At 43.7% G+C, this 27,520-nt stretch overlaps 1 protein-coding gene across 3 annotated transcripts in view; it reads right to left on the bottom strand.

The window, feature by feature from the left end:
* Positions 1–27,520, bottom strand: part of LOC126191491 (UDP-glycosyltransferase UGT5-like) — a 152,777-nt gene that overhangs the window by 65,353 nt on the left and 59,904 nt on the right. For 2 of the 3 annotated variants that reach the window (XM_049932380.1, XM_049932381.1), the window contains exon 3: positions 4,101–4,352. The exons of the other annotated variant lie outside the window; for it this stretch is intronic. In XM_049932380.1, the coding sequence (XP_049788337.1) occupies positions 4,101–4,352 (252 nt within the window). The remainder of the gene's footprint in view (positions 1–4,100; positions 4,353–27,520) is intronic. 3 annotated transcript variants of the gene reach the window in all.

Genomic DNA, 27,520 nt, shown 5'->3' with positions numbered 1-27,520 from the left:
TACATTGTTGTTCTACATTGTTCAGCTCTGGTATTTACCGGGTCACAGAGAAAGCATCTTAGGTTCTGGAAGGAAAAGCCGTAATTGTAATTACCTGCACTACAACAGAAACAAGAAGGACAACTTAAGGAAAAATAATCGAAGCTCACAATCAACTTTGAAGCAGATAGTTCCTGTGACTTAGTATGGGCAGAGGTTATATTCGACAACCGGAATAAATTAATAACTGGCTACTTTTACCGACTCCCTGTCTCAGATGAAACAGTTGCTCGACGGTTCAAAGAAAAGAAAACTTGAGTCTCATCACAAATAGGTACCCTACTCATACAGTTATAGTTGGCAGTTACTTCAATCTACCTTCCGCTTGTCGACAAAAATACATTTTCATACCCTACTGTAAACAGAAAACAACTTCCGTAATTGATCTAAATGCTTTTTTAAAATTATTTTTAACAATTAGTTGACGAGGCCATTGAAATTGTAAATGGTTACGAAAACACACTTGACCTTTTAGCCACAAATAATCCTGAGCATCACGACGGATTCAGGGATTAGTGAACACGCAGTCGTAGAGAGGCTCACTTCCGTAACAAAGAAATTCACCAAAACTAAACGCGAAATATATCTATTTATAAAAGCAGCTAAAAATTCACGTGACGTTATTCTAAGAGAGAGTCCCCAATCCTTCCAAACTATGTAAATGAAGACCTTATGTGGCTTAAGTTCAAAGAAATAGTATCATCAGCACTCGAAATATTCATACCAAATAAATTAATAAGAGACGGCACTGGTCCCCCATGGTACACAAAACATGACAGAAAGCTGTTGCAGGAGCACCGCTAAAGGCACGTATAGTTTAGACGAACGCAAAACCTCCAAGATTGGTAAAGTTTTACTGAGGCTCGAAATTTGGTGCGGATTTCAATGCGAGATGCATTTAATAGTTTCCACAACGAAACTCGCTCTAGAAATGTGGCGGAAAATCGAAAGAGATTCCCCCAAATTAAGTAAACCAGCGGAAAGACTCAGTAAGTACCTTTACTGCGCGACAGCGACGGTAACGTTAGTGATGACAGTGCCACTAAAGTGGAGTTAGTAAATGCATTTTCCGAAATTCCTTCACCAAAGAAGACGAAGTAAACATTCCAGAATTCGAAATGAGAACATCTGCAAACATAATTTAGAAATAGATATCCCTGGTGTTACAAAGCAACTGAAATTACACTGTCGGGGACAGAGGAAATGATCAAATATCTTTTCAAAAAGTCTCTAATGTATAAGAAAAGTAGGTCTAATACATTTGTTTCTGATGTTCTTTAGTAACAATTAATTTTCAGTAGTATGCTCCTTGCTTTTACTGACCTGTTTAAAGATAATCAACAATTTAGTAAGAAATTTTAATTTTTGAAAGACTATATCTAAATGTACTTAAGTAGATTTACATCTACTATAAATGTTTGCAGTTAAACTTAAATAAAAAATATTTGAGGTGCCAAAATTGTCAACCTTAGGATCAGATCAGTTTTGGGATGTTAGTTTTAGGTGCAATTCAAAGGTTCAGTTCCCATTTTCTTTTACAAAAGTGTATACTATCAGTATAACAAACCATGATATTTTACGTGATAGTTGCGATTCTGAAGCTTCAGATAATTATTTTAGAACTCACAATTATTTAATAGTATGGCCATGATATTGGTAGGTAGAAAAAATTTATCTTAACGTGACAACAATAGGCATACTTTTGTGAGGCTTGAAACACTTTTTAATTTTTACATTAAAGGCTGATTCACATCACACTTCGCACAGGCTTTGTACCGTGAAAATGATAAATGACCATCTACCATTCTGGCGTGTGTAAATCAGCCTAAACACGCTGAACTAATGTACACTCTATTTACAATTACAACTTAATCTTAGCTCCGATAATGCCGCTTCAATGTTTTAATAATTTTATCCCAGTAATCTGGGAGGACTCATTGGTCTTCATAGCTTTTAATACATTATTTTTAGCGTATTTTAGTCCAGTTTCTGAATATGGGCAATGGCTTTCAAGCAAGGCCTAATGTTGCTAGTCTCTTCATAATTCTTTACGATTCTCTCTATCCTGTCGTCCAGTTTCAAGTACTTCTTCTTTCTCTTCTTACCTTCAAGATTCACTTCCAATTTCATGTACATGCAGTTTGTGAGCTCTGCTTCCTTTTTCAAGCACTCCACCAAATAGTTGATTCTAGGGTGAGGGTTTCTAATAATATTATTTATTTTGTTGTGCCACCCTTCAACAGCTTTCGTCGTTCGGTGCCTTTTCCCGTAACAGTCCCACATTTCTACTGCGATATCCTCATTTTCTAGCCAGATGTCCACAAAGTAGTCAAAAATTGAGAGAACCTTCCGTTATCAGGAGCTTCTGCATGAATCTCAATCCATCCATTGCTTAGCCGGCCGGAGTAACCGGGCGGTTCTAGGCGCTACAGTCTGGAACTGCGCGACCGCTACGGTGGCAGGTTCGAATCCTGCTTCGGGCATGGATGTGTGTGGTGTCCTTAGGTTAGTTAGGTTTAAGTAGTTCTAAGTTCTAGGGGACTGATGACCACAGCAGTTAAGTCCCATAGTGCTCAGAGCCATGTGAACCATTTTTTTGAACCATCCATTGCTTACGTCCTCCGGTTTTACAACTGCCAGCGCTGCACACATGCTGACGTGAAGTCTTAAATCCTCGTTCTAGCGGTACTCCTGAGTTAGACCGAGAACTCGAATTCTTCTCCATAAGCTCTTCTTCATATGGAAATAGAATTCATTTATTTCAGTTGTGGGAAAAACTTGACGATTGGCCGATATCGCAGCTGCCTCAAAGTCCACCTTCTTGTTTAGGACACCACTCAGCGACTGCCTGTTTTATCAGACGAAACAGACGAACGTATGTGTCTTTCTTCTTATCAGGGAGCAGTGCAAATACAGTAGGAAGAATGTTTGTTTCTTTAATCGGGCCTCCTAAGACTACGTGTATGGTGTAGATCTGTCCAAACTGCTGGCTGCATCTCTTAAATGTTCCATCCATAAAAAAATGGGAACATGTTTTTAAACTTTCTTTTCCTTTGCTTCCACTAAAAATCATTATTCTCACCTCTACTATATCGTCTTCGAGAAGAAAACTACTGCCATCTCCCATTTTTAATAGATGTTCATGAAGATGAATTTCATAAGAGTTCTTAGGCTCTTGTCGGTTCCCCCGCTCTTGCCTCCATCGACGACGCACGGTTCTCTTCACAGATTCTGAATTAGGCATCACTATAACAAAGTCATAAACTTTATTATGTAGATTTCCCATTTCATCCGCGTATATCTCCGATAACTGTGTAGTTTCTCCTCGAGACCTTCTCTTCGCTCTTTCCACTTGTTTTCTCACTTTCAGAGCTGCATCGTCAGGTGGTCCACAGAGATGTTCTAATACGCTCAACACTTCTCCGTTCCTCGAAAGCAGCTTTCTCTTGCAATGATCCGCTTTTCGGCGTAAGCACATCCGTGTAACAACACCTTCTTTAGATTCCCTCGGTTTAAGATACGCGTAACCTTTCTAATGAGCAGGAGGCCTGCCCTTGTTCGTTGTAATAACTTCCATACTGATGGTCACGTTAGGAACTTGGAAAGCAAACTGGGCGGGCGGGTGAGGAGGAGGAGGAGGAGGAGGAGGAGGAGGAGGGGTGGGAGGAGAGACAAGGGACCCGACCCTTCGGAGCAGGTAAAACAGTGGCAAATGTCCGGACACCCCACGAGCTGTCGTGCGCCCCCTCCAGTGGAATGCCTCCTACGACTGCAAGTACTCAGCCTCTTTCCCTGTTCTACTGTGTGTTACGGCCTTGGATTATTGTGGAGTGTACACTGAATTTGCTTGCACTTGTGTTCCACTACAATGCATTGGTGTTGAGTAACCGATTTCTACCTTGCTGTTGTTGTGTCTTTCATTCCCTGTGTCGTTCCGGAGCCCCTACGAGCCTCGTATATTCGACCGAGCAGTCTCGCTACGTACACTGCGAGTAGCGAGACTCCGGAGCTGCGGGTCCGCCCCGGCTCTGGCTCACTCTGGCGCTCGGAGCTGTACGCACCCTGTCGTGGGCCCAGGGCATGGCCATGCTGGAGATGATGCCGACCAGCGGCGCGCCGAACTTGTGGGCCAGCGCGGCCAGGCAGTCGGCGTAGAAGACCTCGGCGACGACCAGGTCGTAGTGGTCTCGGGAGTGCGCCAGCCGGCGCACCTCGGGGTGTCGGTGGGCGTCGAAGCACATGGCCAGCACCTGCTGCCAGTCGCTCCACATGCCCGTCATGCCCTGGATGTCCAGCACCAGCTCCATGGTGACCTGCACACAGCAAACCGCTGGGCTCAGAACCGGGTCGTAAGGTGACCGTATCCTCAGAGACCTCAGATGTCACCCGACATGTAATTAATGTACGAGGGGCGTTTGAAAAGTCCGTGCACAGACAGAGAGATGGCACCACCCGCGCAAATCGAGATCAAGTTTACTTAGTAGCATCTTTGGAAAGAAAGAACACCAAGTTTCTGCCATATTGGTCTATTTCTTTGTGTTTGGCATTCGTGTGAATCAAGGAATTCGACTGATGGTCAAAAAATGTACGAAGAAGAATTTCTTGTGGTGATTAAACATTACTTTATGAAAGGCAAAACGCCTCAGGAGACTAAAGAGAAGCTTGATAAACATTACGGTGACTCTGCACCTTCGGTTAGAACAGTTTATAAGTGGTTTCAAAATTTTCGGAGTGGCCATATGGGCACAAGTGACGCTGAACGTTCTGGACGCCCTGTGGAGGTTACGACTCCAGATATCATTGATAAAATCCATGATATGGTGATGGATGACAGAAGACTTAAGAGATTGCTAGTGCTGTAAGCATCTCGAATGAACGGGTACATAATATTTTGCATAAACATTTGGACATGAGGAAGTTATCCGCAAGATGGGTTCTGCGATTGATCACGCTTGACCAAAAACGGAATCGTGCGAACTGTTGCTAGAACGGTTTGCAGCCGTTCAGGAAGAATCCGCAGGACTTTAAGCGTCGTTTTGTCACTGTGGATGAAACATGGATACATTACTATACTCCTGAGACCAAAAAATCTAAACAACGGGTTACCAAGGGAGAATCTGCACCAAAAAAGACGAAGACTAGTCCTTCGGCCGCAAAGGTTATGGCGACTGTCTTTTGGGATTCGCAAGGGATAATCCTCATCGTCATCATGCACTATTACAGGTGCATATTATTTATCGTTATTGGACCGTTTGAAAACCGAGCTGCAAGAAAAACGACGGCGATTGGACCGCCGGCGATTGGACCACAAAAAAGTCCTTTTCAATCACGACAATGCACCAGCACACACCTCAGCAGCTGTGGTCGTAAAATTAATGGAAATAGGATTCCAACTCGTTTTACACCCCCCCCCCTCCCCCTATTCTCCAGATTTGGCTCCCTAGGACTACTATTTCTTCACAAATTTGAATAAATGGCTGGCGGGACCAAGATTTTATTCAAACGAGGAGGTGATTGCAGCAACTAGTAGCTACTTTGCAGACTTGGACAGTTCCTATTATTCGGAAGGGATCAACACATTAGAAAAGCGTTGGACGAAGTGTGTAAGTCTACAAGGAGACTATGTCCAAAAAATAAAAAAGGTTTACCCAAAACACGTAAGTAGTTTTTATTTTTGCACGGAAACGCCCCTCGTATGGTGATGATGAGGTCCCATACCCCGAGGACCGTAGGGGACGATGCAGGAGAGGTCCGTGACTTAGAATCTAGATTTGTCATTTGATATCAACAGAGTAACAAATCTGTCACGGTTTTTTCAACCTTTGTATAGCTGCGTAGGTCGACTGTTGGTGATGAGATTGTAAAATGGAAATGGTAAGCAACGGCCGCATCTGAACCAAGCTTGGGAGGGAATCTTGTAGTTATGGACACGGGCCATCGAGCATTGCGTGGTGTGGCTGTAAAAAACTCGCGTGAAGTCAGCAGAAGGAATCACTTGTGCTACCAGCAGTCCAGGTAGCACAGAGACTGTTCACAGGTAATTAAAAAGCCTAGCGTATAATGGTCGAGCAGCTCCTCGTAAGTTACTCATTTCTGTAGTCATTGCTAAGCGACGCCGGAGGTCTGTAAAGAGCGACGCCGTTGGACAGGTAATAAGTCATTCGAACTGATGAATCACGCCATACCCTTTGGAAAACCGATGGAAGGAAATGGATTTGAAGAATTCCTGGAAAATGTTAAATGCCACCATGTGCCAGCTCTATAGTACAGAGGAGGTAGTGTTACGATAGAGTTTTTCATGGTTAGGATTTGATACCACTATTGTGCTTAAGAAAACAATAAATCCGGAAGGATTACATATTACATAATTATGTACTGCGTGCAGTAGAGGAACGGTTTGGAGACGATTATTTTAGTTTATCAGCGTAACAATGCCCCCTGTAATTAAAGCACCTCCTGAGAGATAATGATTTGTGTGGACAGTAAACTTCCTGCGATGTACTACCCAGAGTCCTGACCACAACCCAGTGGAACACGTCTGGCATGAGTAAGGAAGTCGACACCGCTCCAAACCCCCCTGCCCATTACTACGTCCTCTGGTTTCGGCTCTTGAAGAGTAATGCGCTGCAATTTCTCCACAGACATTGAGGCACCTCACTGAAAGTGTTTCATAGCGGACTCCAAGCCGTTATAAAGACGACGTGAGGACACACCCCACATTAATGTTCATTACTTGGTGTGTGGATTCTTTTGATCAGATAGTGTAGACTATACCAAATGTCAAGGAAGCTAGTCTTCAATGCTGAACATATGTTCGGAAAAAGGTGCTGAGAAGTCAGTCCGACAAAGTGCTTGAGCAGCCTAATCGCTGAAAGCGATCGTTACCGAGAAGTGGAAAACCAGGAAAGATCGTCGTGTCTGTAAAAGAGTTCTGTATAGTCATATTGTAATCATACTGACATATTCAATGCTATGTTTATAACTACAACATGTTATCGTAAATACACAATTGTATGGCTTGTTGGCTCGCAGTCTCACACAATTTTTAAGAGTTGATAGTGCATTGTGATATTGTAATACAATATTTACAGTCAATGGCGAATATGAAATTTTTAAGGAAAGTTACCGTAAATGCTGAAGAGAATCACAGTTTTCGCTCACATTAATTCATACCAGGACCAGCACTCTAGCGAACCTGAATAGTTTATTCACCTTCCCTTTTGGAAATGCAATTAAAGTTAGGAGCCAACGGCCTTGCCGCAGTGGTAACACCGGTTGCCGTCAGATCAGCGCAGTTAACCGCTGTCTGGCTGGCCTAGCACTTAGAGCCGAGCGCTGTTGGCAAGCGGGCTGCACTCAGCCCTTGTGGGGCAAAACTGAGGAGCTACTTGACTGAGAAGTAGCGGCTCCGGTTTCGGAAACTGACACACGGCTGGGAGAGCGGTGTGCTGACCACGTGCCTCTCCATATCCACATCCAGGGACGCCTGTGGGCTTAGGATGACACGGCGGCCAGTCGGTACTATTGCGCCTTGGTGGCCTGTTCGGGAGGAGTTTAGCTTAGTTTAATTAAAGTTAGGAAGGAAGAAATAAAAAAGTTTGACGTGTGCCTGTGACACTGTAATTCAGTCAGAGACGGCAAAGGACTCGGGAGGTCAACTGAACTGAATGGATAGTGTGTTGGAAATGGTTATACGGTGATTATCAGCAAAAGTAATACAATCATAATGGAATATTGCCGAATTAAATCATGGGATGCACAGGAATTTACTCCTAAGCTGGAAAACGAGACACTAAAAGCTGTAGATGAGTTTTGCTATTCGGGTAGCAAAGTGACAGACGATGGTCGAAGTAGAGATGATACAAAATACAAACTGGGAATAACAAGAAGTTTCTTAATACGTTATAGAAAGATTTTTCTGAATGTATTTGTCCTTAGTGTCACGTTGTTCGGTAGTGAAACGTAGATTATAAACAGACCAAACAGGAAGAGAACAGAATTTTTGGAAATGTGTTACAGAATGGTGTTGAAGATTAGATCGGTAGAATGTATACAATAAACAGTAAAGACGTACTGAGTCGAACTGGGGAGAAAGGAATATTATGTGAAAACATGTCTAAAAGAAGGGGTTGGTCGATGGGACACTTCGTGAGATATCAAGGTAAGTGAATTTGGTAACGCAAGAAAATGTGTGTGCAGGGGGGGGGGGGGGGGAAGAGAGGGGGTGATGAAAGGGAGGAGTTACAAGTTGTAGAGGTATACCATGCCACGAATACAGTAAGCGGGTTCACAAATGGATATCGGTTGCAGAATTTATGCAAAGAGGTAGAAAATTCAGTGCATAGACCAATCGAGAACTGCGTCAAACTACTCTTACAGAACACAACAAACAACAATAAGTCTCCTCAATATTAAAGGAAAAAATATTTCTGTTCCTGAACTTTTTGAGACTGTGTTCACTGAAACCGACGACAGAAAACTTTTCAATTTTTCGCTGACTGGAAGGAGTCAGGTAACCACTTTTCCATATTCTTACCATCGCTCGATTTATCAGCATGCAGGAATGGCAGATATTCACAATTGGAGTTGCTGAATAGTAAAAACTGTCTTGAAATTGATTATGTAAGTATTGCGACTGTCTATGGGCTGGCACAGTTTTGAGGCTGTCTATGTCTATAGCATGACGGCCCGGATGATTAATGACCTAATTACCATACACTGGGGCGACAAATGTCATGAGACAGCGATAAACACGTGTACAGGTGGCTGTAGTATCGCGTACACGGGTATAAAAGGGCAGTGCACTGGCGGAGCAGGCGACTGACGTGAAAAGGTTTCCCACAAAATTATGGTTGCACGACAGGAATTAACAGATATTGTTACTGAAACTTCCTGGATGATTAAAACTGTGTGCCGGACCGAGACTCGATCTCGGGACCTTTGCCTATCGCGGGCAAGTGCTCTACCACTGAGCTACCCAAGCACGACTCACGACCCGCCCTCACAGCTTCAGTTCCGCCAGTACCTCGTCTCCTACCTTCCAAACTTCACAGAGCTGGCAGAAGTAAAGCTGTGACGGCGGGGCGTGAGTCGTGCTTGGTAGCTCAGTGGTAGAGCACTTGCCCGCGAAAGGCAAAGGTCCCGAGTTCGAGTCTCGGTCCGGCACACAGTTTTAATCTGCCAGGAAGTTTCATATCAGCGCACACTACGCTGCAGAGTGAAAATCTCATTCTGGAACAGATATTGTTAGTTGGAGCTAGACGCATAGGACATTTCATTTAGGAAAATGATCGAGAGCAGCGGCATTTATAAAGACTTGTTAGTGCTAACATACAAGCAGCACTACGCGAAATAAACGCAGAAATCGGTATGGGACGTACGATGAACGTATCAGTTAGGTAAAAATTTGGCGTTAACGGGTTGTGGCAGTAGACTACAAACGCGAGCGCGTTTGCTAACGATAGCCGGCACGGTAGCTCAGGGTGCTCGGTCAGAGGGTTAGCTATCCTCTGCAAAAAAAAAAAAAAAAAAAAAAAAAAAAAAAAAAAAAAAAAAAAAAAAAAAAAAAAACTGAGTGAACAGATCAACGAAGAACCGAAATGGGTGTCATCGGACGTCCGCCACGAACAAATACAACGAACAATATAGAATAAAATGAGATTATAAAGAACTAAAACGGTAAGTCATCGTCTTCAACGCCTCTCCTGGGCTTGTGACCATATCGGTTGGATTCTAGACGACTGGAAAACCGTCGACTGGTCAGATGAGCTGCAATTTCAGTTGGTACCAGGTGATGGTTCGGTTAGAGTGTGGCGTACCCTCCACGAAGCCATGGACCCAAGTTATCAATAGGAGACTGTGCAATGTGGCGATGGCTCCATAGTAGTGTGGGCTATGTTTATGGGTCCTCTGGTCCACTGAACCGATCATTGACTGGAAATGGTTATGTTCAGCTACTTGGAGGCTGTTTGCAGCAATTCGTGAACTTCATGTTAACAAAAACGATGGAATTTTTATGGATGACAGTGCGCCATGTCAGAACATTCTGGACAATTCGAGTGGATGATTTGGTCACCCATATCGCCCGACACGAATCCCTTTGAACATTTATGGGACTTAACGGAGAGGTCAGTTCGTGCAAAAAATACGTCACCGGCAACACTTTGGCTCCAGGGAACTTACAACGACGTTTTGAGTCCGTGCCACGTCGAGATGGTGCACTATATTAGGAGGCGTCCCATAATTTTTGTCACCTCAGTGTAATTTGACCATTATCAAGTAATTTATTACCGCGTTAGTACAAATTGTGACCTGATTAGCGTAATTTTTGAGCAAATTAGCACTATATGATTCTTATCAGATGATCTATGACATATTATCATAATTTATAGCGTCCAACATAGCTGAACAATGACGTCACAAGCTCAACTCTCCGACTGGAACTAGCTCTCAAGGTCAACAAGATGGCAGAAGATCAACAATATGGGTGTCACAGTGAACCGTTGCCCAAGGTCACCCCTGTGCAAGACAGGTCTGGAGCAGCCTTCTCCAGAAGACGAAACCTGATGGATAATTACAAGATACAACAGAGCAGTCACACTACTGTGTTTTATATGGTTAGGAAGGAAGGGGCAGTTACGAAATCTGATTATTTGCAGGACTTCTTAAACGCAGCTACACTGTGATTAATTCTGGATATGACACTCTGGAGGTCGTTCTATGGCAGACAGGACAATTACGGAGCGTTTATTACGCAAAATGCAGACGCGGGAGAGTACCGTGCTTGGTTTCTCTGCGGAGAACTGCTGTAGAGGTGACAAAAGATAACGTAACTGATAAAGATAAGCGGTTACTGAGAAGTAGCCGCTCATCTAATACTAGGAGTTATTTCAATAACTTCCAACAGTGCCTTGATCCATCTGTTTACCGAAGATCGTACAACGCTTTCGCGTCATATCAGGTCTAGCCACAAAAGAGAGCGATAGACCATCAGGAAGGTGCTCTGTAGGTCGTGGAAATAACTGTGAGACTGCGGGCCATCTGTTCATGGAACAGCCTACTACACTTTTGCGCGCTCTCTCTAGACACTACTTTCAGCACAAAGTTGGTCACAGAGCGGTGGCTTAAGGGGGCGACCGTAAAGGCGTTTCACGTGCACGGTCGTTCCCTTGAGCCACCGCGCTGTTTGCCAGTTTAGTTTTGGCGGGTAATACCAATTGTGATTATAAGGAGTTCGAGCGACTATGGAAATAACTGCCAGATGTCGGTATTTTTCTGTGGCAGTTATCGCCACAGTTCTTGTTCTCTGGGCTACCACTACAGGTAATCTAGAAGTTGCTAAATGCGTTGCAGACTCCAGTTAAAGGTCGTAGAAGCCGCTGATATTTCCAGAGAGAGTAATTATCGAAGTGAACAAGTATTTTTGTACTGCTACGGAAATAACCACTGGCCAGGAATCACACACCTGTGTAGTAATTTTGTAAGAATATATTGTGTAAATTTAGGGCTGTAAACTCATGCCAGCATAACACAGAATGTAGAAAACCAACCCTCTCAAAAAATGTGCTTAATAATTTGTGGCGTTATTGTGAGGAGAAACACTCATTGTGTTTGATCTCGTACATAGTACGGAAAGCTATGAAGCATTGTAAAGAGTGTGCAATATATTTTGCCGGTCGATGTGGCCGAGCGGTTCTAGGCGTTACAATCTGGAACCGCGTGACCCTACGGTCGCAGCTTCGAATCCTGCCTCGGTCATGGATGTGCGTGATGTCCGTAGGTTAATTAGGTTTAAGTAGTTCTAAGTTCTAGGGGACTGATGACCTCAGAAGTCAAGTCCCATAGTGCTCAGAGCCATTTTTTGGCAATATATTTTTTTGAGATTTTATCCTTTATGCTTTTTGATTTATTCGAGTATTATTGGTGATCTGTAATACAAAATAGTTGACTATCTTCTCAAATTATACCATATCCTTAATGCTTCGTAGTCTTTCGCCATTGACTTGGAAACATTTTCTACAAGTATTAAGCATATCAATTTTATACAGGAAAATTGTACGATGGAATACTTCAGACACTTGTATGGCGAATTAAGCATTTCATAGAGGCACATTTGAAATGGATACAGGTGTGTACAATAAAAACCAGGTCAGATATTTGTCAGTGGTATTTAAATAAAAGTATAGATTTACTTACATTACGGCCTACTAGTATCTGTGCATACTACATGAACATATTTGAGCAATATATGCTTTTCTGATTTCAAAGAGGCCAAGTCACAAGTCAGTTCATTTCCTATTATGTTATGTAACACTGAAAATATAGTAGGGGTCAGTGAAGTGAAATCGAAAGAAGACAAGGATTTCTGGTCAGATGAGTACAGAATAATATCAACAGCAACAGATAGTAGGGTTCAGTGAAGTGAAATCGAAAGAAGACAAGTATTTCTGGTCAGATGAGTATAGAATAATATCAACACACACACACACAGGTCATACCGGACTCGACAGTCCATTGCCGTAGAAACGTATTTTCTCCATCTGTCCCTGTCTTGGGCTATTTTTTTTCCATTCACCTTCAATACCTAGGCTCCTCAAATCAGCCTTCACATTGTCCTCCCATCTACGCCTCGGTCTCCCCACAGACCGTTTTCCCTCTGAGTGCCCTACCAGTACCCTGCGCGCTGCCCTGCCCTCATCCATTCGAGCTACGTGACCCGCCCATCGCAGCCTACGTGATTTAATAATACTGATTATGTCAGGGCTTGAATAGAGTTCGTGAACCTCTTCGCTATGCAGTTTTCGCCACTCTCCGCTAATGTCATCCCTTTTTGCTCCGAAAATTTTCCTCAAAATTTTCTTTTCAAATACTCGAAACGGCTTTTCATTTCGCACAGTGAGAGACCAAGTCTTACACCCATACAGCATAACTGGTAGAATAATAGTTTTGTATATTCTAATCTTTAAATTCCTTGACAATATCCGAGATGAAAGTAATCTATTCAGTGAGAAGTAGAACGCATTTCCCGCCCGTAATCTCTTCTTCAGTTCGGATTCAATCTCATTTCTCGAAGTGATGTCCACGCCTAGATACTTAAATGTGTTCACTTTTTCAAACTGCTTGTCTCCAATTCTTAACATTTCCTGATCTACTGCTGTTGGCATTCTCTACCTTTTGTGTTTTTCAAACTCGCCCCTGTAAGTCTAACATAATTCTTTGGTATTCCAAGTTCCAAAAGAATTCTGACCAATTTCGTTTGCAATACTGAATCATATGCTTTTGTAAAATCTATGAAAAGATTATGAATTGGTTTATTGTATTCCCATTTCTTTTCCAAAATTTGACGCAGGGTGAATATTTGGTGTATAGTTGATCTGTTCCTCCGAAAGCCAGCTTGGTAATCCCCCACAATTTCATCTGCATATGGTGTAAGCCTGCTTAGCAGAATATTCGAGAAAATTTTGAAACATAATGGTAATAGCGATATCCCTCTATAAATACTACAATCCATTTTGTCGCCCTTCTTAAAAATTGGGGTCAGAATCGACTCCTGCCACTCTTCAGGTATCATCTCTGAGTTCCATACTTTAGTTATCACTTTGTGAACTACTTCCACCAATTTCTGTCCCCCATTTTTAACTAATTCTGCAGTTATGCAATCTGATCCTGGTGCTTTATGGTTTTTCAATTTGTTGTTTACATCTCTTACTTCCTTTAACGTTGGCTCAGGTATCTCGGGTTCTGCTGTATGTATTTCGTACGCCTGCTCATTTCCTGCTTCGTGGTGTACATTTAATAGATGCTCAAAATACGCCCTCCATTTACTTAATAGAGCACTAGGGTCTGTCCGTATTCCCCCAGCATCCCCACGAAGTGCATTTGTCCTAGCCTTGAACCCCTTCCTATACCCATTTATGTCTAGGTAAAGTTCCCTCATGTTTTTTGTTTTACTGTTTGTTTCCATTTTTTTAATCTGATTGTTCAAATAATCCCTCTTCTTTGCCTGTAGCCTATGACCAACTTCCCTTTTCATGTTTAAGAACTCCTCTCGTTTTCTGTCTCCCATTCTATCCCAATCTAATCGCGCTTTTCTCCTTTCCTCTACCAATTTCCTGCATTCTTCATCAAACCACGGTTTCCTCCTGTTCTTCTTAATTGTACCTATTGTGACCTTCGCTGCCTCTTTGATATTATTCCTCACAGTGCTCCACTGTTTATTTACATCCTCGTCTTGAGAGCATCAAACCTATTTGAAATTTCTATCATGTACCTTCTTCTAAAGTTTTCATTATTTAGCTTGTCAGTGCCGAACCTAACAAGTTCTGCATTGTGACACCTTGATGTTGCTGTAGACAGCCGTTGGTGAACATTGGCAACTACAAGAAAATGATCAGAATCGCAGTCCGCTCCCCTGAAAGTCCTAACATTTTCTATACTAGTGTGCCATCTCCGATCTACAAGAATATAATCAATTTGGTTTCGGGTGTGTCCATCCGGAGAGACCCAAGTTGCTTTATGAATGTCCTTCCTTTTGAAATATGTGCTCTCAACAATCATGTCTTTTGAAACAGCAAAATTAACCACCCTTGTGTCATTCTCATTCGAAATGTTATGCAAACTTTCTTTCCCAATTGTAGGCCGGTATGCTTCCTCCTTCCCTATCTTCGCATTAAAATCACCTATGATTAATTTTGTATCGTACGAGGAGAACTCATCCCACAGTTGATCTAGTTCTTCATAAAATCCGTCTTTAACAACCTCTTCAGTGAGTGCGTGTACATTAATTACTACTAGTCTATTCCACCTGCCGGACAACACCATAACTGATCTGATAGTCGGTCACTAATGAACCTTATATCTCTGATTGCGTGAAGCACTTTTCTCTGTACTGCGAAACCTGTTCCGAAACTGTGAGCTTCCGCACCTCCATAGAAAAAGTATAGTTACCCCTCTTTATGCTACCCTCCAACTGCCACCGAGTTTCTTGAATAGCTGTAATGTCTACATCGTATCTATCTAATTCGTCTAATAATGTCTGGAACGTTCCTGGCCTGTTCAAACTTTTAACGTTCCATGTTCCCAACCTGAAAGTTCCTTTCGGCCTGAATCTCTTCGAAGTAGGTTCCGCCCGGAGATCCGAATGGGAACCTAGTTTGCCTCCGGGATATTTCACTTCAAAGGGACACATGCCCATTAATGTTGCTGATTCTCGATGAATAGATTTGATAGTAAGAGAAGAAGAAACAGAGATGGTTCATCAAGCCATCGCCTGCTCCCCACCGGCTGTCCGCGACTGCTTATTTTTTTGTATTCGCAGCTACCCTTCATATCTGAAGGCCGTATCTCCTATTCGCAACCTGGGGACGCGTTGTGCCGTGGTGGTAGGGGTCCACGAGACAGAATAATATTAACAGCAACAGAAAATGGTATAACGGGAATAGAATTCGTTATGAATAGAAAGGGAGAGCAAAGAATGTGTTACAGTGAACAGTTCAGTGATAGGGTTGTTCGTATCAGAATCGATAGCAAACCTACACCGACAACGATAGTTCAGATGTACATGCCGACATCGCAAGCTGAAGATGAAGAGATAGAGAAAGTATATGAAGATACTGAAAGGGTAATACGCTACATAAAGGGAGATGAAAATCTAATAGTCGTTGGGGACTGGAATGAAGTTGCAGGAGAATGAGTAGAAGAAAAGGTTAAAGGAGAGCATGGGCTTGGGACAAGGAATGAGATAGGGGAAAGACTAATTGAGTTCTGTAATAAATTTCAGCTAGTAATGGCGAACACTCTGTTCAAGAATCACAAGAAGAGGCAGTATGCTTGGAAAAGACTGGGTGATACAGGAAGATTTCAGCTAGATTACATCATGACCAGACAGAGATTCCGAAATCAGATACTGGAATGTAAGGCCTACCGAAGAGCAGATATAGACTCAGATCACAATATACACTCCTGGAAATGGAAAAAAGAACACATTGACACCGGTGTGTCAGACCCACCATACTTGCTCCGGACACTGCGAGAGGGCTGTACAAGCAATGATCACACGCACGGCACAGCGGACACACCAGGAACCGCGGTGTTGGCCGTCGAATGGCCCTAGCTGCGCAGAATTTGTGCACCACCGCCGTCAGTGTCAGCCAGTTTGCCGTGGCATACGGAGCTCCATCGGAGTCTTTAACACTGGTAGCATGCCGCGACAGCGTGGACGTGAACCGTATGTGCAGTTGACGGACTTTGAGCGAGGGCGTATAGTGGGCATGCGGGAGGCCGGGTGGACGTACCGCCGAATTGCTCAACACGTGGGGCGTGAGGTCTCCACAGTACATCGATGTTGTCGCCAGTGGTCGGCGGAAGGTGCACGTGCCCGTCGACCTGGGACCGGACCGCAGCGACGCACGGATGCACGCCAAGACCGTAGGATCCTACGCAGTGCCGTAGGGGACCGCACCGCCACTTCCCAGCAAATTAGGGACACTGTTGCTCCTGGGGTATCGGCGAGGACCATTCGCAACCGTCTCCATGAAGTTGGGCTACGGTCCCGCACACCGTTAGGCCGTCTTCCGCTCACGCCCCAACATCATGCAGCCCGCCTCCAGTGGTGTCGCGACAGGCGTGAATGGAGGGACGAATGGAGACGTGTCGTCTTCAGCGATGAGAGTCGCTTCTGCCTTGGTGCCAATTATGGTCGTATGCGTGTTTGGCGCCGTGCAGGTGAGCGCCACAATCAGGACTGTATACGACCGAGGCACACAGGGCCAACACCCGGCATCATGGTGTGGGGAGCGATCTCCTACACTGGCCGTACACCACTGGTGATCGTCGAGGGGACACTGAATAGTGCACGGTACATCCAAACCGTCATCGAACCCATCGTTCTACCATTCCTAGACCGGCAAGGGAACTTGCTGTTCCAACAGGACAATGCACGTCCGCATGTATCCCGTGCCACCCAACGTGCTCTAGAAGGTGTAAGTCAACTACCCTGGCCAGCAAGATCTCCGGATCTGTCCCCCATTGAGCATGTTTGGGACTGGATGAAGCGTCGTCTCACGCGGTCTGCACGTCCAGCACGAACGCTGGTCCAACTGAGGCGCCAGGTGGAAATGGCATGGCAAGCCGTTCCACAGGACTACATCCAGCATCTCTACGATCGTCTCCATGGGAGAATAGCAGCCTGCATTGCTGCGAAAGGTGGATATACACTGTACTAGTGCCGACATTGTGCATGCTCTGTTGCCTGTGTCTATGTGCCTGTGGTTCTGTCAGAGTGATCATGTGATGTATCTGACCCCAGGAATGTGTCAATAAAGTTTCCCCTTCCTGGAACAATGAATTCACGGTGTTCTTATTTCAATTTCCAGGAGTGTAGTAGTGATGAAGAGTAGGCTGAAGTCCAAGAGATTAGTAAGGACGAACCAATACGCTAAAAAGTGGGATACGGAAATACTAAGGGATGACGAGACACGCTTCAAGTTCTCTAAGGCTATAGGTACAGAAATAAGGGATAGCTCAGTAGGCAATACAGTCAAAGAGGAATGGACATCTCTAAAAAGGGCAATCACAGAAGTTGGAAAGTAAAACATAGGTGCAAAGAAGGTAACTGCTGAGAAGCCATGGATAACACAAAAAATACTTCAGTTGATCGATGAAAGAAGGAAATACAAAAATGTTCCGAGAAATTCAGGAACACAGAAGTGCAAGTCGCTGAGGAATGAAGTAAATAGGAAGAGCAGGGAACCTAGGACCAAATGCCTGCATAAAAAATGTGAAGAAATCGAAAAAGAAATGATTGTCGGAAGCATTGACTCAGCATATAGGAAAGTCAAAACAACCTTCGGTGACATTAAAAGCAAGGGTGGTAGCATAAAGAGTGCAACGGGAATTCCACTGTTAAATGCAGAGGAGGGAGCGGATAGGTGGAGTGAGTACATTGAAGGCCTTTGTGAGAGGGAAGATTTGTCTGGTGTGATAGAAAAAGAAACAGGAGTCGATTTAGAAGAGATAGGAAATCCAGTATTATAATCAGAATTTAAGAAAGCTTTGGAGCACTTACGATGAAATAAGGGAGAAGGGGTAGATAATATCCCATTAGAATTTCTAAAATCATTGGGGGAAGTGGCAACAAAACGACTCTTCACGTTGGTGTGTAGAATGTATGAGTCTGGCGACATACTATCTGACTTTCGGAAAAATATCATCCACACAATTCCGAGGACTGCAAGAGCTGACAGTGCGAGGATTATCACACAATCAGCTTAACAGCACATCCCTCAAAATTGCTAACAAGAATAATATACAGAAGAATGGAGAATAAAATTGAGGGTGTGCTAAATGATGATCTACTTGACATTACAAAGGGTAAAGGCACCCGAGAGTCAATTCTGACGTTGCGGTTGATAATGGAAACAAGATTAAAAAGAAATCAAGACACAGTTATTGGATCTGTCGACTTGGAAAAAGCTTTCGATAATGTAAAATGGTGCCAAATGTTCGAAATTCTGAGAAAAATAGGGTAAGCTACAGGGAGAGGCGGGTAATATACTATAGATACAAGAGCCAAGAGGGAATATTAAAAGAGGTAGAACAAGAACAACAGGCTCGGATTAAAAAGGATGTAAGACGGGGATGTAGTCTTTCGACTCTACTGTTCAATCTGTACATCGAGGAAGCAATGATGGAAATAAAAGAAAGGTTCAGGAGTGGAATAAAAATTCAAAGTGAAAGGATATCAATGATACGACTGCTGCTGACATTGCTATCCTGAGTGAAAGTGAAGGAGAATTACAGGATCTCCTGAATGGAATGAACAGTCTAATGGGTACATAATATGGATTGAGAGTAAATCGAAGAAAGACGAAAGTAATGAGAAGTAACAGAAATGAGAACAGTTAGAAACTTAACGTCAGGACTGATGATAAGGAAGTAGATGAAGTTAAGGCGGCAAAATAACCGATGATGGATAGAGCAAGGACATCAAAAGCAGACTAGCACTGGTAAGAACGGCACTCCTGGCCAAGACAACTCTACTAGTATCAAAGATAGGCCTTAATTTGAGGGAGAAATTACTGAGAATGTACGTTGAGAGCACAGCAGTGTACGGTAGTGAAACATGGACTGTGGGAAAACTGGAGCAGAAAAGAATATCATGGTGAGATATGGTGTTACAGACGAACGCTGAAAATTAAGTGGACTAATAAGGTAAGCAATGAGGAGGTTCTGCGCAGAATCGAAGAGGAAAGAAATATGTGGTAAGCACTGACAAGGAGAAGGACAGGATGATAGGACATCTGCTAAGACATGAGCGGATGACTTCCACGGTACTAGAGGGAACTGTAGAGGGCAAAATGGAAGACAGATATTGGAATACATCCAGCAAATAATTGAGGACGTATGTTGCAAGTGCCACTCTGAGATGAAGAGGTTAGCACAGGAGAGGAATTAGAGCCGCTTCAAACGAGCCAGAAGACTGACGAGACGACCCAAGAGAAAAAAACAAAAAACAAAAAAAAAAAACACTTTCTGCCAGGTAGACTCATTACCTTGTTGTGGTTTAGTCACATACAAAAAACTTTAGCCCTCCATTTTGAGTGGTCATCTGTCTCATTAATGAATAACCTGTTATATATTTAGACAGTTAACTATCATGATATTAAATTGTAAAAAGAGAGAAAAAAAGTGGAAACAGACAGGTGATATTGATGGATGAAGTATACTGGAAAGGCTGCATTTATTGCCTCATATACTTGACAGTATGTGTGCACTGCCATCACATTTAAGCTTTAAAAAAGGCAAAACATGGAACTGACAGGTGAAGTATTCCTCTGGACAGGAAATTTTATCATTGAGAAATTCCCCACGTCAGTACTATTAATTCTGAATCTCACAATCTAGATACCCAAAGAAAAATTAGATCAACAGAGTAAAACGGTATAGTAGTGACATCTGAGGCTTTTAAATAAGTTACTTATACGATATTAACATAACTTATCATCCACAAAATTCTGCATACATGAAGGCCAAACGTAAGAGACAGACATTAAGCTGAAGACTTGGACAGATGTAGTTAGCTATTCTCCCACAAAAAAATTAAGACCCTTCCAGTAGTTGAAGAAATCGAGGAGCTTTCCAGCTGAAACTTCCTGTCAGATTAAAATTGTGTGCCGGACCGAGACTCGAACTCGGGACCTTTGCCTTTCGCGGTCAAGTCCTCTACCATCTGAGCTACCCAAGCACGACTCACGCCCCCTCCTCACAGCCGTACTTCTGCCATTAACTTCTGCCAGTACCTCGTCTCCTACCTTCCAAACTTTACAGAAGCTCTCCCGCTGCAGAGTGAAAATCTCATTCTGGAGTTTTCCAGCTGTCACATAAAAGTTCCCTCAAAAGGATTATCTGGTACAGGAGTAAACGAATCTTATAACTTTGCGTATATTTTAGTGTTTTATTACAAGGCCCTACACTTATTCCATTAGGGGAACAGCAGCAGAAATTAAGCTTCGAATTTTACTTATAGTATTCAGCTTACACATTAGTTCATTCTTGAAAAAGCGCAAGTTTAACATTTTACTTTTGAAACCCTATAGCAAAGTTCCGTTTACTTCCTGTTGCAGCTGCATGGATAATATTTATAACAGCGACCGATATATAACGAATAACCGTTGAAACATCAACTGAACTGGACAGTTAATATGATACGGTTGTGGCGCGTTGGCTCACTCCCTCCCTGTCTGCGCTGCCATCGCTGACTGCGTCGGCCAGCAGTCACTCGCCACAGCAGGCGAGGCGCGTGATTGATAACTTGTTCCGAAGCTGCCGACATCGGCGGTACACAGTCCGCTCGAATTTCACCTCCCTGATGTAAACGACCGAAGCTGCCATCATCTCGTTAAATATATGCAAGAATGAACACATCTGGGAATTCTGAAGCTGAAAGCGGAATTTAAACATATGTAAACTGGGAATTTTTCTGTAGCTAACAACAGACTTACAAGATACTATCACGACCACTGAATTTTTAGCCGTGTACTCTGCAGGGCCACACATACACTGCAGAACAGATTTTACAGACATGCCAGAATTAATTGATGACCAGGATAAAGCACCGAGCGAGGTGGCGCAGTGGTTAGACACTGGACTCGCATTCGGGAGGACGACGGTTCAATCCCGCGTCCGGCCATCCTGATTTAGGTTTTCCGTGATTTTCCTAAATCACTCCAGGCAAATGCCGGGATGGTTCCTCTGAAAGGGCACGGCCGACTTCCTTCCCCATCCTTCCCTAATCCGATGAGACCGATGACCACGCTGTCTGGTCTCCTTCCCCAAACAACCAACCAACCAGGATAAAGCACTGCAGTTAACCATCAAATACAGGATGTCCGGGTTAGAGATATACACAAACATATTATCATTACGAAAGAATTCGACATTTTATATTGCTGGGTACATACGCAATCAATAGAGACACACTCAGACGCTCTCTAAGATGTGATCCTCCCCATTTCATAAACAGCGCTGAGTCGCATAGCACATAGGGGTTGGTAGCCCTGCACAAGGCAGCACCTACGGAGACAGAGCTTTCGTGAAAGATAAGTAATTTAGGTTGTAATTAATTGTAGTTGAACACTTTTAACTAATTAAATACGTTCTTTAGTGTACTCTTCAAGCTCACCATTAAAAGTTTTTCTTTTATTTGAGTAGTGTTCTAGTAATCGCGAAAAGTTCGTTTGTTTACTTACTGCTGCTTAGGCCTAATTTTTCGAGTGTGCATATTTAGCGTTATACCGGAGTTGTAAGTGGATTTGCTGAAGTTTAACTGATTAAATACGTTCATTAAGGTGCTTTTCAAGCTCACCATTAAAGGTTTTTCTTTTATTTGCGTATTGTTCCACTTATCGCAAAAAGTTCGTTTTGATTACGTTCGCCTGTTTAGGCCTAATTTTTGATCGTGCATATTTAGCGTTATACCACAAATTTAAGTGCATTTGGTAATAGTTTACTTATATATTAGTTTCCAAAACATATTTAGTGTCCTTTTGCATCTGTATTTAATATATTATCGTTACAACGTAGTAAATCTCTTAACTAATTTCCAAACAACCATGGATACTAAGTGTGTGAGCTGCAGTAGGAAAGTTAGTTCAGGGGTTTTGTGCAGCTGTTGGTTTCATTGGGGAAATTGTAGCGGCGTGGGAATTGAGGAAGCAAACGAGACTCTTCCATTCTTTTGCAGGGTTTGCACAAGAGATAGCATTATAGCTGAACAGGAGGAGAAAATTAGAGCCCTTCAGGCTGATTTGGACAGAGCGAGGGAGGAACTGAAGAGCTTAAGGGGGGAGGAGGCCAAGTGCATATCTTAGCCAGGTGGTAGAGGATATAGGTTCCTTGTGCAAGGGTTTCACGAAGCAGGATCGTGTGATGATAGTGGGTGGAGTGGGAAACAGCGGTGGGAAGTGGTAACTGGGGACAGGGGCCACAGTTTCCCAATTGGCACAACCAATAGATTTGCCTTGCTACCACAGTTAAGTAAGGAAGAGGCTCCAGTAGAAGTAGATTCAGTTAAGATGCAACAGAATCTTACAAGGAAACCAACTGTTTCAAAAAAAGTAGAAAGTAAGAGGAAAGTTCTGTTGCTAGGTAGCAGCCATGGAAGAGGTGTGGGCCAGATTTTGCAGGAAAAATTAGGTGACAGGTACCAGGTCACAAACTTTTTCAAGCCAAGTACATATCTTAGCCAGGTGGTAGAGGATATAGGTTCCTTGTGCAAGGGTTTCACGAAGCAGGATCGTGTGATGATAGTGGGTGGAGTGGGAAACAGTATTGATAGTGATCAGGGCTACAGTATTGAGTGTGACCTGGTGAAAATAGCCTCAGCGACGACCCATACCAGTGTTGGGCTGGTTCCTGCTTTCGTGTGGCATGATCAGCCCCAGTTGAACCGCTCTGTCAGGAGGGTAAATATGGAGTTGGATCATTTACGTAGGGCGGCCACTCTGTCAGACATTGGATTGGTTCCTGTCGAGGCTATTGATACGGGTGATTTCACAAGGCATGGCCTACACATCAGTAGGAAAGGGAGGGGCAAACTGGAAGGGTTATTAGCGAAATCCATAAGTGGGGACACTAGAACTCATGGATGTATCTCTTTTTTAGACTAATATCAGTGTCCAATGAGAAGTTCAGGCAGGCAGATGCTAAAAAGGTCCAAAACTCACAGAATTCTCACAACAGGAAAGTAAATAATAATATTACTATATTAACCAAAATATTGGTGGATTAAAGCAAAAAGCAGATTCTCACAAAAGTAAAGTAAAAAATAATGTTACCACTTTTCACCAAAACATGCCAGGATAGAAGAATAAAGTTGATGAGCTCCTGGTTTGTTTAGATGACATTCAATCTTATAATGTAATAGATATACTATGTGTGGTGTCACCGCCAGACACCACACTTGCTAGGTGGTAGCCTTTAAATCGGCCGTGGTCCGTTAGTATACGTCGGACCCGCATGTCGCCACTAACAGTGATTGCAGACCGAGCGCCTCCACATAGCAGATCTAGTCTAGAGAGACTCCCTAGCACTCGCCCCAGTTATACAGCCGACATTGCTAGCGATGGTTCACTGTCTACATACGCTCTCATTTGCAGAGACGACAGTTTAGCATAGCCTTCAGCTATGTCATTTGCTACGACCTAGCAGGGCGCCATATTCAGTTACTATAATTACGATCTCCAAGAATGTATTCTCAACAGATAATATTGTGAATCATGTACCATCAAGAGCGACGTTCATCATAATGGATTAAAGTTAAGTATGAAACTAATTACGTCCGCTTTCTGAATTCTAATTCCTTGTCATGTTCCAGACCTCACGTCAGTATAGTCCTTCCTTCCTCATGCCAGCCTGTGTGAGCTAAAACGCATGCATTTTGGCCTCCTCTTGTAACACAGTGTTGGCTCTTCTGCCAACACAACATCGGCGACGAGCCAAAACGCTGTTCTTATCTATACTGCTCTGATTTACTTGTGTAATAGCTTTGCCACAATCTCCAGATGTACTGTCCGAATTTTATGGCTTACAGAAACAGCAGACGCAGGCATTACTAGATGTCCTTGGACAGCTCGTCCAGGGTCAACGTGCAATGCAAAACGATGCGGCAGCCGCCGCTCCACTGCTAACGCAGCCGCAACACGTAGTTGCACCAAGCTTCAGACCTTTTGATGCGGCACTGGAAAGCTAGACGGAGTGGTCACGCCAATTTGGATTCCATCTCGCCGCCTACAGAATTCAAGATAACGAGCGGCAGCCTTTTCTTTTGTCGTCTGTCGGGGTGCAAACCTACTGCGTGATAGTCAAATTATTTCCCCGAAGCGACGTAGCAACTCTGTCCTAAGAAGTAATTTTGTCTGTATTAGATGCATATTTCAAACAATCAGTCAATGTAGTTGCAAAACGGTATACCTTCTTTCGTACAAAACGTACGGCAGGTCAGACTAGTCAGGAGTGGGTTACAACCTTGCAAGGCCTTACTAGGGACTGTGCTTTTGAGTGTCAGTGTTGACTCCCATATTCAGATACTATGGTACGTGATGCAATTGCACAGAACGTTTCTGGTGTTCGTATAAGGGAACAGAAGTGAAACTAGTCAATCCCTCCCTTCAACAAGTGATGGACTTATTGGATCGGCAGGACACACTTGACTTTGTTCAGGAATCATTTGAAACTTCGCCAGCCGTGTGTCAGGTTAACCGGCCCGCCGGGCGAGCTGCAGGGAGCAGTAAACAGCCCTTGCGCCCTGCCGCGCCAAAGCCGCCAGGCTCTCAGCCATGTGTGCCGCACTGGCAAGCAAATGCAGTACTCAAATCATGCCCGCAGTGCGCTACTAAACATTCGCGTGAGAATTGCCTGTCACGCCAAGCTATTTGCTTTTACTCTAATAAAAAAGGACATGTTCAGAGTGTTTGCCAGAAAAAGCTCAGGTCGGAAACTCCAAACCATTACAGGCCCTTTGCTTCACGCCGGAATCGGAATCGAACCAATGATACTCAGGCTCGCGAAACGTCCCCCATGGAATTTCATGTCGTTCATTCCACTCCGCCCAGTGCCACTCTCTCTAACAGTGACTGTGTTCGTCTCACTAATAGTGTGCATCGACATCGCCAGAACTCCCATCAAGTCGCAAGTGATTTTGTACCAGTGTCAGTTCACTTTGCACGAGACAGTCGCTCTTGTCGTCAGCAGGACAATAAACTTTTTGTAGACTTGGACATTAACGGCAAAGTGATACCATTCCAGCTCGATACTGGAGCTGCAGTTTCATTGATCAATCAAGACACTTACAAACTTCTGGGCACACCTCCATTGCGTGCTGCAAATGTTAAGTTAACTAGCTATTCAGGTCAAGAGATCCCTGTGTTAGGACAGAGCAGCCTTCTTGCAACACATAAAGGACAAACAAAACTTGTGTCATTTTACGTCCTTCGTTCTTCTTCTGCAGTGAACTTGTTTGGTTTCGATTTATTTCAGTTGTTTAACTTGTCTATAGTAAATCAGGTCCTATCAGTGAACCAGACTGAGCCTTCAGACAGTGTTTCTCGTCTGTGTGAAGAGTTTGCAGACATTTTTGCACCGGGCCTTGGTTGCGCTAAGAATTTGGAACTGAAAGTAAATGCGCAACCGAAATTTTTCAGAGCGCGCAATGTTCCCCTCGCATTGCGTGATGAGGTTGCAAATACATTACACGATTTGGAATCACAAGGTGTAATTGAACGTGTGCAGGCTTCTCTCTGGACATCACCCTTAGTATTTTTGCCAAAACGTTTGGGATAATTGAGACTTTGTGTGGACTTCAAGGCAACAGTGAATCCACAACTAGTGACTGCAACTTTTCCTTTACCCCGCCCGAATGATCTTTTTGACAAACTGTGCCCGGGTAAATATTTTTCGAAGTTGGACCGAGCAGATGCGTACTTGCAAATACCGGTGGATGAGGAATCCCAGCGCGTTTCGGTGGTTAACACGCACCTTGGTTTATGTCAATTCAAAGAACTGCCATTCGGGTGTGCATCCGCCCCTGCATTGTTTCAGCAATATCTACAAACTGTATGTGCATCGGTCCCTACTGCAGCGAACTATCTGGACGATGTTGTGATCTCCGGAAAGACGGAAGAAGAAAATTTAGCCAATCTCAGAACATTATTTCAGGTCTTGCGACAAAATGGTCTTCACTTACGGAAGGACAAATGTGTGTTTTTTGCTCGTGACTTGCCGTATCTGGGACATGTACTCAATGCCCAAGGCATACATCCCAGTCCCAGGCTCCTCCGTGCCATACAAGACTTTCCTTCGCTGCAGAATTTGAAGCAGCTACAGAGTGTGCTGGGAAAAATCCACTATTATTACAGATATGTGCCGCATGCCTTTTCCATTTCAGCTCTGCTTCATCGCTTACGCCGTAAAGGTGTTCCGTTCGTCTGGACGACGGAATGCGAACGCGCCTTTCGCCGGTTGAAATCGTCTTTGTTTTCCAATACTTGCATTACGCCATTCGATCCCCAGAAGCCCCTTTTGTTGATGGTGGATGCATCGGATTTCGGGATCGGTGTTGTGCTTGCACACAAAGATGGCTTGCACGATCGCCCTGTTGCCTTTGCGTCCAAGTTGCTCTCGTCTGCGCAAATAAATTATTCACAGATCGAGAAAGAAGCATTGGCTCTCGTATTTGGTGTTACATAGTTTCATGACTTCTTGTATGGTCGTCACTTTACCATAATCACAGACCACAAACCTTTGACATCGCTTTTTCATCCGAACAAGCCTGTACCTCCACGTACAGCGCAGAAATTCCTTTGCTGGTCTAATTTCCTCTCGCAGTACCGCTATGATATCTTGTATCGGTCCACTGCTAAGCACGAAAACGCCGATGCGTTGTCCCGTTTGCCTGTTGCTGAGGATAGGGCTTTCGATTCCTCCAAACTTGCTTGCATGTTCATTGATTCGGAAACTGATTACGACTATGTGCTCTTCTTGCATGGTGTGTGCCGAACAACAATCAGCACCACCGTGGAAATTCTTTGCATGGCCAAAAGCCACTTTCCTTTGGCAACGCTTACACATCGATTTTGCTGGTCCATTCTGGAGTGCTCGATGGTTGGTTGTGATAGATTCATTCAGTACTTTTACTTTTGTTGTCCGGATGTCTTGCACGACACCATCTGCCACCATCCAAGCGTTATCTGCTATCTTTTTCATTGAAGGTCTTCCACAGACAACTGTTACCGACAATGGCCCAGAATTCATGACCGCAGAATTTCAGTCATTCTGCAAGGCCAATGGTATTCAACATCTGACGTCCGCGCCGTTTTCGCCACAGTCAAACGGTGCCGCTGAACGGTTGGTCAGGACTTTCAAGTCACAGATGTTGAAGTTGAAAGAGTCGCATTCTCGGGAGGACGCGTTATTGCTCTTTTTGTCC

The sequence above is a fragment of the Schistocerca cancellata genome, chromosome 6, assembly GCF_023864275.1.
Source record: "Schistocerca cancellata isolate TAMUIC-IGC-003103 chromosome 6, iqSchCanc2.1, whole genome shotgun sequence".
NCBI classification, from domain to species: Eukaryota; Metazoa; Arthropoda; class Insecta; order Orthoptera; family Acrididae; genus Schistocerca; species Schistocerca cancellata.
The sequence above is the reverse complement of the archived record's forward strand: the minus strand, read 5'-3'. Positions and strand labels throughout refer to the sequence as shown.